Here is a 13,307-nt window from a genome sequence, read left to right as displayed (position 1 = left end):
GCATGGACTCCCAACCACCCTACAATTCTGCCTAAGGGCACCCGGCCAATCATAAGAGCCAGGGCCAGGACTCGGACCCACGCTGAGTAATTCCAAAGCTCTAAAACAGAAGCCTTCCCACCACATCAGAAGAGAAAAACAGGCAACCAGCGGGCCAAACTCGGGGATCCTACAAATTAGGAATTTTACATTAAAATTCTACACTGTAGCTTCTCCTGAAAAATTGGGGGTTCTCAACTCCGGGCTCCCATGTCCACATGGGAACAACGAGGTGGCACTGAGCAGGGGTGAACTGTGGTTCACCAGAGTCCCCAGCACTCCTGTCTGCCTTACACCTGGCCAACTTCCTCCACTGCATCACCTGCCTGCCTCGGAAGGAATCCGGGTTCGCTACCCTGACACCCGTATGTTAGCCAAAATTCCTTCCATCGCGATCTATGACTCTATAATTAATACAACGGTAAAATGTGAACTTTACAAAGTTTTTGTAAAGGCCAAGAGAGAAGTTCCAAAAACCCTGGCTGCGAGTTTGCAGGAAGTTAAGAAATCAGGAACGCTGGGAACTGCTAGAATCGATTTAAAAAGGAGATGTGTGTGTGGCCAGAGGCGGAAGGAAAAGAGTGAGTGGAAATTTATACTGAGGTTGCTCAGAGAGGGTTAGCCACCACGCGAACGCATACAGCACGCAAAGGTCTTGGAGCTTCCTTTTACCTGTTCGTGGTTTATGAACACAGCTGTCTCAAAACTGTTAGCTGCCCACTTGAGAAGGTTGGCCGACTGCTCCGGAGTCATGTAAACCAGCACACGTTCCGTTATCAGCAGTGTTGGCAATCTTCAGAGAAGAAAAAAGGCACATAAGTATGTATTCATCAAATCGGGACTCTAACGGCAGCCACGGATAGTGCTGGCAGGGCAGGAAAACCCTGGGGTGCACACCGCAGGAAGAGGAGAAGCCCCGGATAGCACGTCAACTATCAGGGCGGTAAGAGGCGGAGAGCCCCGTTGTGACCCAAAGTTTCAGACCGTAACAACGTGAGCACTGAGCAAGGTTTTGTCTGGCTGGCTCCAAATTCTCCCCCGGCATGCCCGCACATGGTGACGAGGTGGCCCTGCAGACCCCTTGCTCCCAGGTAGTCTAGTTCCCTTCCCCTGGAATCTGGGTTAGGCCTGTAACTTGCTGTGGCCAATACAACAGTAGCAAACACGACGCAAGCGGAAGCTGAAAATCACTTGCACGTTGGCCCTTGCCCTCTTGCTCAGCAGCCTGAACCAGTGTGGCAATGAACCCAAGCTGGCTTGCTATCGGAGGGGAGGCCCTGTGCGTGAGAATGAGGCATCCGCATAGGAGGGAACCCCAGGGGACCTCAGCTGCAGCTGGCTCCAGTGGAAGAACCACCCAGCTAAGCCCAGTCCAAATGGTCAACTCACACAATCCTGAGCAACTTGTGAACTGCTCTGAATTGTGAGTTGTTTGAGACCGCTGAGGCTGCAGAGATTTTGGTACACGTCAAAAGCTGACTGATAAAATGCAGAAATACTGCTATCCCTTCAACAGAATCTAATTCTTCTTACACAAACTTTTGTCATCAAGAATTAAAAACAACACGAACAGTCTTCAGCAAATGACACATCAGTATGCGGTCTGAGTTGCCAGACCCGAAGTAACGAACAAATTACGAAACAGGAAAAGCAATAAACTCCTACGGAAATCTCTAAAAGCTTTACATGTTGGAAGGGAACACAGGCAGCCCTAAATTATGTGAGCTCTGCTGATTTATTCCTGCTCCTTCTGACTCCTTTACTGGATCCTCCTCCTTCTCTGCCCCTTTACGCTGCTGTTCCTCATGGCTGGTTGCTAGTTTTCTCACAAAGCACGTAGATTATTTCTGCCTATTTTTATTGGCGGGGAATTTCAAAACAAATAAATTGTCTGAACTGAAAATACCCAAGAAATTTGCTGAAAAGAACATCGTGTATGTTAGTGTCAGAATGTAACCCATGCAGTTAGACTCAGTGCCTGCCTGGACTCATGATCACTAGAGAGAAAGGCTACCCACAAATGCTGCTGGCTTTGACCTGACAGTCCCGACTATCCACTGTTACGGTTTATCAGGATTTCCTTTTTTTTTTTTTTTTTCCTTTTTTTGACAAGGAAATGTTGTACAACTCAAGTGACTTAAAAATATACACCCAGGGGTGCCTGGGTGGCTCAGTCGGTTAAGCATCCAACTTCAGCTCAAGTCATAATCTCACAGTCCATGGGTTCGAGCCCCACATCGGGCTCTGCTCACCGCTCAGAGCCTGGAGCCTGCTTCGGATTCCGTGTCTCCCTTTCTCTCTGCTCCTCCCCGGCTCGTGCTCGCACTCTCTCTCAAAAATAAATAAACACTAAATGAAATTAAAAATATATATCCAGGTGCGCCTGGGTACCTCAGTCAGTTGAGCATCTCACTCTTGATTTCGGCTCAGGTCATGATCCCAGGGTTATGGGATTGAGCCCTGTGTTGCACTCCACGTTGAGCATGCAGCCTGCTTGGGATCTTATCTCTCTCTCTCTCGTTTTCTCTACCCCTCTCCCTGTCTTGCACATGCTCTCTTTCTCTCTCTCTAAAATAAATATATATGTATGTGTATACAAATACACACACACATATGTATGTATATATCTACAGATGCTCTCTGGACCCAATTGGGTCATGGTACAAAGAATGAGAGAACTAAATCCAGAGGATAGACAATGAAGTCCAAGATGAAGTTGAAAATCAGAAAGAAAAACATTAAAAGGAAGTTTAAAGTAAGCAATTTTTTTTAACCTAAGTCTAAAACCCCAGATTATATCAATAGGAACGATTAGAAAAGTGAGTGGGTGGAAAAAAAAAGTTTCAAAACCTCAATAGGTTGGTAATTAGAGAAAAACAGTTCCAAAAACGTTTTTATTGATTTAAAAAAATTTTTTTAAATGTTTATTTCTTTTTGAGAGACAGAGCACAAGCAGGGGAGGGGCAGAGAGAGAGGGAGACACAGGATCTGAAGCAGGCTCCAGGCCTCCAGGCTCCAAGCTGTCAGCACAGAGCCTGATGCAGGGCTCGAACCCACGAACCATGAGACCATGAACTGCGCTGAAGTCGGATGCTTAACCGACTGAGCTACCCACGGGCCCCTCCAAAAACCTTTTTAATGCAAAAGGCACCGACTATTACATACGGTATTACCACATGGGGGGAAGCCAGGTGGAGAAGGCTACGTGGGAATTTCCTGTACAGTTTTTGCAACTTTTTTTTTACAAATTTGAATTATTTGAAAATGAAAAGTTAAACACGTTTACAGTGTAGTTTTAAGAGGTAGCTTCGCCAATATTAAAAACAGGATTAATACTTTTCAGAAGAGAAGTCTAAGCGAAGCGAAAACAGCCCACGGAGGAAAACACAGAGCACAAATGAACCCCAGAGAACTATGGATGGAATTCTAATACTTGTGATAGCCGCTGTTCCTTATCCATTTTGTAAATCTCCAGAAGTGAGGCAAACTTGCCTATCAAGAGCTCCCCTGATTAATTTTTTTTTAAGTGTATTTACTTATTTTGAGAGAGACAGAGGGCAAGCAGGGGAGGAACAGAGAGAGAGGGAGGAAGAATCCCAAGCAGGCTCTGTCAGCACAGAGCCCAATGTGGGGCTCAATCTCATGAACCATGAGATCACGACCTGAGCCGAAATCAGAAGTTGGATGCTTAACCAACTGAGCCACGCAGGCATCCCAAGAGCTCTCCTGATTTGTAAGTGATTATTTCCCTGGCTATGTAGCACATTTGCCCAAATGGTGTGTTTCTACGTTCGCAGCGGGTTGCTGCTGGTTACCACTGCAACTGTAATAATCTACAGATTATAGCTTATGCGCCAATTTCCGTTCAACTGCTTTCACACGCATACTTAATATAATCTCCAAGCTGTCAGCGCAAAGCCTGACATGGGGCTCGATCTCCCCAACCGTGAGATCATGACCTGAGCGGAAATCAAGAGTTGGACGCTTAACCAACTGAGCCACCCAGGCGCCCTGCAGTTGTAGGTTTCTGTACATATAATTATCTTCTCTCAAACTTTATGGTATTAGGCATCAGTATGTTATAAAAGCAATACACGTGATTCTGATGTGAAAACAGGAGAAACAGTGCTTCTCAAAAACTTAGAAAACCTCTCTCATAGCAATGAAGTGATAAACATTTCAGAATTAAAAACGGAACCCGGGTCTCATGCTGCACTTTCAGCTGACCTTATTTCGCATTCACATGAAATCACAAACGCGTAAGAGGTTAAAAAAATATCTCACTGTGGATTCATGTTACATTTCTTTAGCTTCTCTTCGAGTTCAGGTAAATCTCGGAGATCTGCTCCAATAATGGCATATCTCTTTGAATCCAACAAGTGTCCATCTGGAAAGCCAAGAAGAGATTTATCATTTCAACAGAAATTCATCCAGAGATGATCATTTCAATGGATTTTTTTTTCAAAATTAAATTATTTTTTCTCCATTACAGAAATACATGTCCCACTGCAAAAAGGAAAAAAGAAAATCAAGAAGGAGGAGGGTGGAATGAACGAAAATCACATCTTCCAACTATTAATGTTTTGGTATAGAACATTCCAGTCTTTTTTTCTATACATAGAATATAAACACACACACAACATAAGCACATTTTCTGTCACACAAATACATACACACACATCACACAGAAAAAGAAAACAGGGCCAATTCTTCTTTTTAAAACTGCTTTTCCTACTTAACAGTAGTGTTAAGTACGAGGGAAACAAAGGATGGGGGAGATATTATTTTCTGTGGGAGTCTGTTCACTAGGAGCGTGACGAGGGCAGTGTGCTGGTGTAGAGGCCTGTCTAGTTGCCTGACGTTTCTGTGTTATCTGTGCCCACCATCTAAGGCCATCCTCTCTGAGCATGTTTTCTGACCTGAATTATTAATAAGCCCCTTGAACTTCTCTGTCAGACACACACTGAACACAATGGAACATTCTGGAAGAGTGTTTGTGATCTTAGTTTTAAAGGCTTAGAAGGGAGGAAAGAGTTGTTGGAAACACTCATACTGAAAACTTACGGGGAAAAACTGAGCCCCGGGGCCAAGGACCTTACGTAACAGGTGAAGCGGATCAGTACGAGACAACAGTGGTGGGGATGTGCATTCCCTCTCAGTGAAGCAGCCATGCAGGAGTCAGGGTCTGAGGCTGACGGACTGGATTTTTCCAAGGAAAGATATTCGGGAAAAAGCTCCTATATTTGAAATGTTTGCAACTCACTGAAATGTTTTTCAAAAGATTTAAGATTGGGACCTATGGACATCTAAGAGGGGCCATACAAAAAATTGTTTCAAGTTCCTTCACAGTAAATGTGATGCAGAAGTATACACCCTGTGACCTCATGTGCACACACGCGCAGACTCAGACGCGCAGGCTCACACACACACACACACACACACACACACACACACACACACACACCATCTTTAAAAAGAAAGGGGAAGAAAAGCAGAGAGGTAGCCCATACTGTATTACTTAGGTTAAGGGTACTTGCCAATTTGCAGTGTGTCCTCTGAATGTAATTCTATAATGGGTTGTAATAAGAAAGGCTTGTGTCTATGGGAAGATGGGAAAGAGAGAGAAATGAGTCAAGTAGCTTAGTTAGTGAAAAAACGCAAACACCCACTACCGAAATGGCCAATAGGTACCGCTACTGCTCAAAGCAAGGGCGACTCCAGAGGGCCTGCTGCTTAATCACGTCTGACCCTAGGCACACACATGAAAAACTCAGTGGATCAGCTGTCACAGTAGGTCAGTAAGCGTTACACTCCGAACCTGACGTCAAGTCACAAACTGATCATGAAACACTCAAGACGGAGAAATCGCCAAAGATAGGCTAGTTCCAGTGTTTTCCAAGCCATCTCTCGTTTCCTGCTTCTGCTCACTCAATTAAAACTTTTAACCATTATTAATCACAGACAACTAAACAAACCGATTCCTACTCAGACCTGACGTTCAGTAACATTTCTGTGATGACTCTGCTCTCCTCCAGAATGTGCAAAAAATTAGACAGCAGAGAGCCGATTTCCGTATCGCAACCACCATACACACATCTTTCACCCCAGAAACCTCCTCTAGGCTTAAGTGAGAGCCCACCTGCTCTTATTTGACTCGGTGTCCTAACAAGCTAGGTCGTATTCTGTGGCTGCATAGCGTCAGATGCCATAGCGCATTTCAAATGCACACTACGTGGGGCGCCTGGGTGGTCAGTTGGTTGAGCATCCAACTTCGTTCGGCTCAGGTCATGATCTCGCACACAGCTCGTGAGGTTGAGCCCTGCGTTGAGCTCTGTGCTGACAGCTCAGAGCCTGGAGCTTGCTTCGGATTTTGTGTCTCCCTGTCTCTGTGCCCCTCCCCAGCTTGCACTCTGTCTCCCTCTCTCAAAAATAATTAGTAAAAAAAATTTTTTCTAGATAAAATGCACATTCCGTGTAATATAATCTTGTATTTGGAAAAGGGGAAAACTTGTTTCCATAGGGTAAGTTAGAAAAAAAAAAACTTGAAAACTATTTCTAGCTTGTGGGAATTACACATCTTTAAAGGACAAGGTGAAAATTTTAATGTTTACTAAAATTTTTTTTAAATGTAAGACTTAAGATTTTGTTTAAATGACTAAGTTAAAAAGAAGGGGAAGAAGTATACGTTAAAAACCACTGAGAAAATCTGACCTTGGGCTTGAGGTCAGGGTTTAAATTTCAGCTCTACCCCTTTGTCAACAGGTAACCTTATGGAAATTAGCTTAACTTCTTTGAGCTTTGGTTTCCTCAACTGCTAATAAAAGCATGTCATTCCTGAGTCGGCTCTGAGGGCTGAATGAGATCATCTGAGTGAAGCATTTCACATGGTGCTCCAAAAGCTCTCAGCAAAGATTCACAAACTCGTCATCTATAACTGCAGAATTCTTAAAACACGGACTCAGGGTGGCCCCCATACTATCTCATATATAGTAAATGGCCAATTTGGCCTCCCATTATTCATTCAAACGCTATTTACTACACATCTGCTGTGAGCCAGGCCCCTTTCTATGCTCTGGAGATACAGAAGTAGCCGGAGCACACATAAAAATTCAGATTATTGGAGCACCTGGCTGGCTCAGTCGGTTAAGTGTCCACCTTTGGCTCAGGTCATGATCTCACAGTTCATGAGTTCGAGCCCCACATGGGACTCTGTGCTGACAGCTCGGAGCCTGGGCCCTGCTTTGGATTCTGTCTCTCTCTCTCTCTGCCTCTCCCCGACTCATACTCTGTCTCCCTCTCTCTCTCTCAAAAATAAATAAAACATTAAAACATTTTTTTAAATTTCAGATTAAAATTATACCACTATAGGTCATTTCTATTAAGTGTTCAGAGAAATTACGTTAACGGGCAGAAGAGTTGCAAGGGAGGGGACATTTCATTTTGAAGACAGTTTGGAATGGGGATCTTGGGGCCAGAAAGAAGGTGGGAAGGGGGTAAAAGGGAAGAGTCCCCTAAAATGAGGTCTCTGGCGTTCAGACGGGCCACCTCCTGAACGCTGCCCCTGAATCCTACCGGGCTCTCTCATCTGGTCAAAGCCATACTCACTTGATGCTGTGCAGCTTTCTCGTGACTATCATGGGAAAGTCCACTTCAAAATATTTACTTGGGAGAAGATCTTCATCCTGAGGAAAAACACGCAGTAAGCTTTAGAATTATGTATTCACTCCTACATTTACTGACCACCTTCATGTACCGAGCGAGTACTAGGCCCCGAAGAGCATCAGGGCACTTAAGGGTTTGACATCCAGGAATGATATGGGCAGAGATGTATTTTCCAGCTTACTGTGGTCTCCACGTGGGGAATGGATGGAGGACAGGTGTCAGGGGTTCACAGCTGTCCAGGGAAGAAGTCAAGGGGAGCCTGAAATGGAGGAGCAGTGCCTGGGATGGAGGTAGGGGTATGTGGAGGCGCTGGGGGAGTAGGACCTGACAGAATTTTCCAAAAAGCAGATTGAGATGAATCAGAGAGGGTCAGGACACCAATGCTGACCAGCATTTGAGGGATAAAATGGAATAAAACAGCAAAAATCCCGAAGCATCGCACACAGTGGGGGTGAGTACTCTTTTGTGACACGTTTATTTTTTTCTGTGAGGGGAGGATACAGCGGGTGGTAAAGGGCAGGTGCTCTGGAGCAGGGGACGGGGGTTCGAATCCCAGCTCCACCGCCTGTCTGCTGCGAGGCCCCAAAGTCACTCCACTCCCTGGGCCAAGTTTCCCTCCTCTGCGAAGCAGAGACAGGGACAGCACCTCACGGGGTTGTGAGGAGTAATGAGGAAATAAGTACACACAAGGGACACTCAGAACAGGACCTGCCTTAGTAAGTGCCACGTGTGTGCCTTTATCATTGACTGTCACGGGGACAGGGCGCCGAGGTGGCTCCGTCGGTTAAGTGTCTGACATTGGCTCAGGTCATGATCTCACGGCTCGAGAGTCTGAGCCCCACGTAGGGGCCAGGGCCCGCTTTGGATCTTCTGTCCCCTTCTCTCTCTGCCCTTCCCCCACCGGTTCTCTCTCTCAAGTTAAATAAATAAACTTAAAAACCTTATTGACATGGGTACTTAGAATTAGGTCTTGGCCTGGGGTGTACATTTATCTTTACTGAGGGCTGCAGTAAAAAAGCGTGGCAGACGCACGCGCACGCACACGCGCGCACACACACACACACACGACCCTGCTCCCCCTTCTACATCCACGGCCTGCTCTCCCCTTGGCCCCCTGGCCATCCTAGCACATCCTCTGTCATGTCCAACCGGTCCCTCAGCCCCGATGCATATTCATGAACGCATTCTCTCCTCCTCAGCTCGCCAACTGCACACACTGTAAGGACACCGCTGTCTGGACTCTCAGCGACACCCTGCGTGTTGCCTGCAGCAGCTCCCGATGCCCCTGAGGCTTGGGGAAAGAAACAAGGAGCTCCACAACCTGGTGACCTGCCCGGCGCCCCCCCAAAGCGCTCTTCTAACGCCTCCGTATCCACCTGTACTTACATTCCACAAGTACAGAGCCGCTTACTTAAAGTGGAAAGAAAGACCAAGAAAAAGACAATGGTTGGTGCCCAGAACCCGGTGGTGGGCCTCACAGGTGTGGGCCGGGATTAAGGAAGAGCTGGGGTGAGGATGACACCCCTCTTTCTGACTTGAGCAACTGCGCAGAACGCCATTTACGTGCACAGTAACGAGCGATGGACAGCAGGGACAGAGAGGGAGCCGGCCCCCCAAGACAGCATGACGGGCAGGGGGGAGCGGGGGGGCAGCAATCACAAGCAAGCATTTTCCAGTAGGAGGTGACCCTAAGGGCAAGTGTCAGAACTGTGAGAGCCAGCTACCCCTCAGCCCTTGGAAAATCTCAGGGGATCTGGTCTGGGGGACAAAAGGGGAGGGAGGAAGGGGGAGACAGGAAGACAGAGACAAAGACCGTCTCCTGACCCATCAGAAGAGACACGCTCACCGATCTCAACCGTTCTCTCTCGGTGCTGCCGCGCTCCCCTGCCCGTGTGTAGGGCAGGGCCGGGTAAAAAGCTGTCCGAAGATACTCGGAGGAAACGTTTAGAGCATACCAGAAGATGACTTTTGCTAGGAAATTCCAGAACAACCTCTAAGGATTTCGCTCACACGATATGAAGTTAAGGACACGCTAAAATTCTAGAAGACCTGGAGAACAAAAGCAAATGCAGGACAGCATATAATCCTATAGCTCGTCTAGGACTTCTGGCTTTCTAAAGAGCTTTCCCACTCATCAGCTACTTGCCCTCTTAAGAATGCCGATTAAGGGGTCACCATGGAGGGAAAGCTTCCAAAAGGCACACCTGGAGCTTTTAAGGAACAGACATCTTCTTTCTTGCCTTTGGGAAAGGGGCAACAAATGGCTGTGGGACATGACGCTTCAACTTTTTATTCTGGGATTCCCTAAGCCCTTCCAACACTCCACTCGCCAGTAGCTTGCACGTCACAGGAGGCATGGAAGGCAACCAGGACCGTGGATAGCTACCGGAGGGCAGCCGGGGACAACCGTGAGGAAGAGTATCCCGTAGGCTCAAAGGAGATCCAACGTGGCCGACCGCTGCACAGGCTGCCATATTGAGACTGACCCCCTGCGTCCTTGATCCTCTGGCCGTGTGGAAATAGGATTCAAGAGACACCAAGAAGCTGAGGTCCCTTAAAGGGTTTCACTCACCCTTTATTCTTTGTCTGGGGTTGTACTGGCTTTCCTGCACCCTACTCTCACCCGCTGCTTGAAGGTGAGAGCCTTCAACTGTCCCTTCGACTGGTCTTGGGGCCTGACGTCATACAGAACGAGCTTACACACCAGCGGCAGCACAAAGCCTGTGACCCACAGCCAAGCCTCTGCTGGTGCAGCCAGGGGACCCTCCCAGGTGGAAGGTGCACGAGACAACAAGACTAGCCGACGAGATTTCCCCTCTCTTTTACAGAAGCACATAGAGCTCAAAAACAGGGATCAGCGAACGTGCTGTAAACAGCCAGTACTCTAGCCTTTGCAGGCCAGACAGTCTCTGCTGTGACTTCTCCACTCTGCTGCCGTAGGGCTAAAGCAGCCATAGGGAAGATGGAAGGAACTGGGAGTTGGCAGTAAAACTTTTATTTACCAACATAGGTGGCAGCCTAAGTTTGGCCCGTTCAGCTCCTGCTCCAAAAAGCAAACAAGCATCATTTTTCTAAAAAGAAACTCAGATTTTTTTAAAACCCTTATAACTAATGTCATTATCAAACAAAACGAAAAAACTCCACCAAATTTTTCAGACCTTGCACTATTCTCCTTCCTCGCTCCTCACAGATAACCTTTTTCTTGGAAGGGGCACATGAGCTTCAGTGTACCTTGCTCAGAAATAAAAATCTCAGATTTAGTAATGATTAACCCACCTACACGGCGGGGGGAGAAACCAAACCACGGGACCACGTTGAAAAGGGTGTCAAGCCCAAAGGAGGAGTTTCTCCCGTGGCTTGTGTTCACACTGCACACATTCTGCCACTGCATTCTCTTCCAGTTCCTTCCACCACACCGTGGTCTCTGAGGCCCAGAGGCACCGCCGACCTATAGCAAAGAGCCCTCCCCCCCACCCCCGAGCAGCCGCAGGGCTCTCTGGAGAGAACAAGGAGGGAATCTGGACGTGGACGAACTGCAGTCCGTTGTTTGTTCCATGCTCCAGTGCCACTGGCTGTCCGACCTGGGGACGGCACAAGCTCTCGGAGCCCGCCTTGCCCCATCTGGGTAAACCCCCCCCCCCCCACCTGCAGAGCTCTCATGTTCATTCCCGAGGTCATGGATGTGCACGCCCTTCAGAAACGTTAGCTATCTTATCCTGAATGAAGAATGCAGAGGCAACCAGTTAATACTAAGGCTGTGCTGAGGCCACTGATTTCTCGCCTCAGTGAGAGAGAGGCTGGGGGCACCAATGACCAAAGACCTCATCGGGTGAGCTGATGAGGGACAAAATACACACTCAGGTCACATTAGGCCCACACACTCTAGTTTATCTTGGTGTACTTCTGCAAGAATCTGGGGAAATGCACGTACCCATGACTGCCACATGACCGACCTGACAGGAGAACCAAGAGAGATCTGTACAAACCTACAAAAAAGAAAACGCAATCAGTGAGATCGTTGTAGAGAAAAGGTTTGGTGCTACAATTCCAGCCTGGAATCAAAGACCAGGCCTGTGGTCCTGATTCTGCCACTAACTGGACCCATTTCCTCTTCTGTGAGGAAGTGTAATTAAACCTGCTCTTGAACCCTAACGAAGGAGGTGAGGGACCAAATCAGAGAATGGAGGGGACCTGGATGGCTCAGGCAGTTGGGCTCTGACTCTTGATTTCGGCTTGGGTCACGGTCTCGTGCTCCGTGGGATAGGCCCCGCATCTAAGCCCCATTTAGGATTCTCTCTCTCTCTCTCTCTCTCCAAATGAATAAATAAACTTAAAAGGGCTTTGTGTCATGCTACCATCACCCAGCCTTGCAAATCTCCAAGCTATACTGAAGACACCGTCACGACGATAGTAAAGTCTTTTGTTGTCGTCAAAACGGCAAATGCATGGGCCCCTGGTCTCAGCTACTCCACTGGCAGGGCTCTTGCACACACGCAGAGAATGTATACAAGGATTTTGATCAAAAGCCCTGTTTGTAACAGCAGGAGCTAAGAAGCAAGGCACATATCTAGGGCCCTGGTGACATCACGTACGTGGCTGACAGTGGTGGCACAGCAGGTGCAAGCAGATGGGGACAGGGATGCGAGACAGGCAGTCACCGCATTCCTTTTGAATATATTTCTAGCATTTAAAAACATGTTTATTGACTTATTTTGAGAGAGAGATGGGGGAAGGGCAGAGAGAGAGGGAGAGTGAGAGAGTGACAGAATCCCAAGCAGCCTCTGTGCCATCAGCACAGAGCCCAATGCGGGGCCTGAACCCACAAACCGAGAGATCATGACCTGAACCGCAGTCAAGGGTCGGGTGCTCAACCGACAGAGTCACCAAGGCGCCCCTGACATTTTTGAACCCGGTGGGAACCTTCAGAAAATTAAACAATTCGGGAAACAAGGGGGCGGTATTTTTTAATTTACCTTTAGTCTCCAGAAGATGGTATCCATCCCAGCCCCAAGATTTAGAATCTGACAGTGACATTCTGTCTTCTGTAGAAATGCCTTTATAAGCTGACTGACGCCATGGACGCGAGCAAAATATCCTGAGAGAGAGACAGAGACAAGCCATGACTCAGTGATGATGGAAATAAGCCTTGCCAAGTTCACCACACCAGGAGGACAAAACGCAACACTTCTGCCCTTCTTCAGGGGTAGCGGTTTAGGTTATCCATAGACCTTATGGGAGAAGTAACGACTTTAACATTCTCTTCTTTTTTTTTTTTTTAAAGCCATGTGAACCAAAAGAAGCACAATCTATCCAATGGTTGGATCAACTACCTTAAGGAAAACGCAACGTCCCCTAATTCTACATATGAAAGAAAAATATTTTACATCAAAACATGGGATCTCTTAGAAATGTGTTTTTTCCTGGCTCAGTGAAAGCTACTCTGAATTCTGCTGAAACTCAAAATTGGGAGACCGTCTGGAAAGTATTCTGGGGTCAGGAAATGGGGCAGATAAATGTCATAGCAAAGACAGCCATATTTCTTATCGTGCTCCCTTCATCTCCATCCTGTGTGGGTTAGAGCCTCGATGTTTGTAAAACATCACAGG

The 13,307-nt window shown here is 47.2% G+C and overlaps 1 protein-coding gene across 2 annotated transcripts; it reads right to left on the bottom strand.

Annotated features, from left to right (window-relative positions):
* Positions 1-498: 498 nt before the first annotated feature.
* On the bottom strand, positions 499-13,110 carry LOC121024033 (leucine carboxyl methyltransferase 1-like). 2 transcript variants are annotated; one of them, XM_040466351.1, is made up of 6 exons: positions 12,675-12,785; positions 11,633-11,687; positions 7,645-7,721; positions 5,577-5,638; positions 4,324-4,426; positions 499-832 (listed from the first exon to the last, which is right to left on the bottom strand). In XM_040466351.1, the coding sequence occupies exons 2-6, from the start codon at positions 11,645-11,647 to the stop codon at positions 658-660; spliced, it is 432 nt and encodes a 143-aa protein (XP_040322285.1). In that variant the 5' UTR covers positions 11,648-11,687; positions 12,675-12,785; the 3' UTR covers positions 499-657. The 2 variants fall into 2 exon arrangements, with proteins under 2 accessions (XP_040322285.1, XP_040322284.1); XM_040466350.1 differs by lacking the exon at positions 11,633-11,687 and having other exon boundaries at positions 590-832; positions 12,675-13,110.
* Positions 13,111-13,307: the final 197 nt, after the last annotated feature.

This window comes from Herpailurus yagouaroundi, unplaced genomic scaffold (assembly GCF_014898765.1).
Source record: "Herpailurus yagouaroundi ecotype Mexico unplaced genomic scaffold, PumYag 587, whole genome shotgun sequence".
In the NCBI taxonomy this organism is placed as follows: Eukaryota; Metazoa; Chordata; class Mammalia; order Carnivora; family Felidae; genus Herpailurus; species Herpailurus yagouaroundi.
The sequence above is the reverse complement of the archived record's forward strand: the minus strand, read 5'-3'. Positions and strand labels throughout refer to the sequence as shown.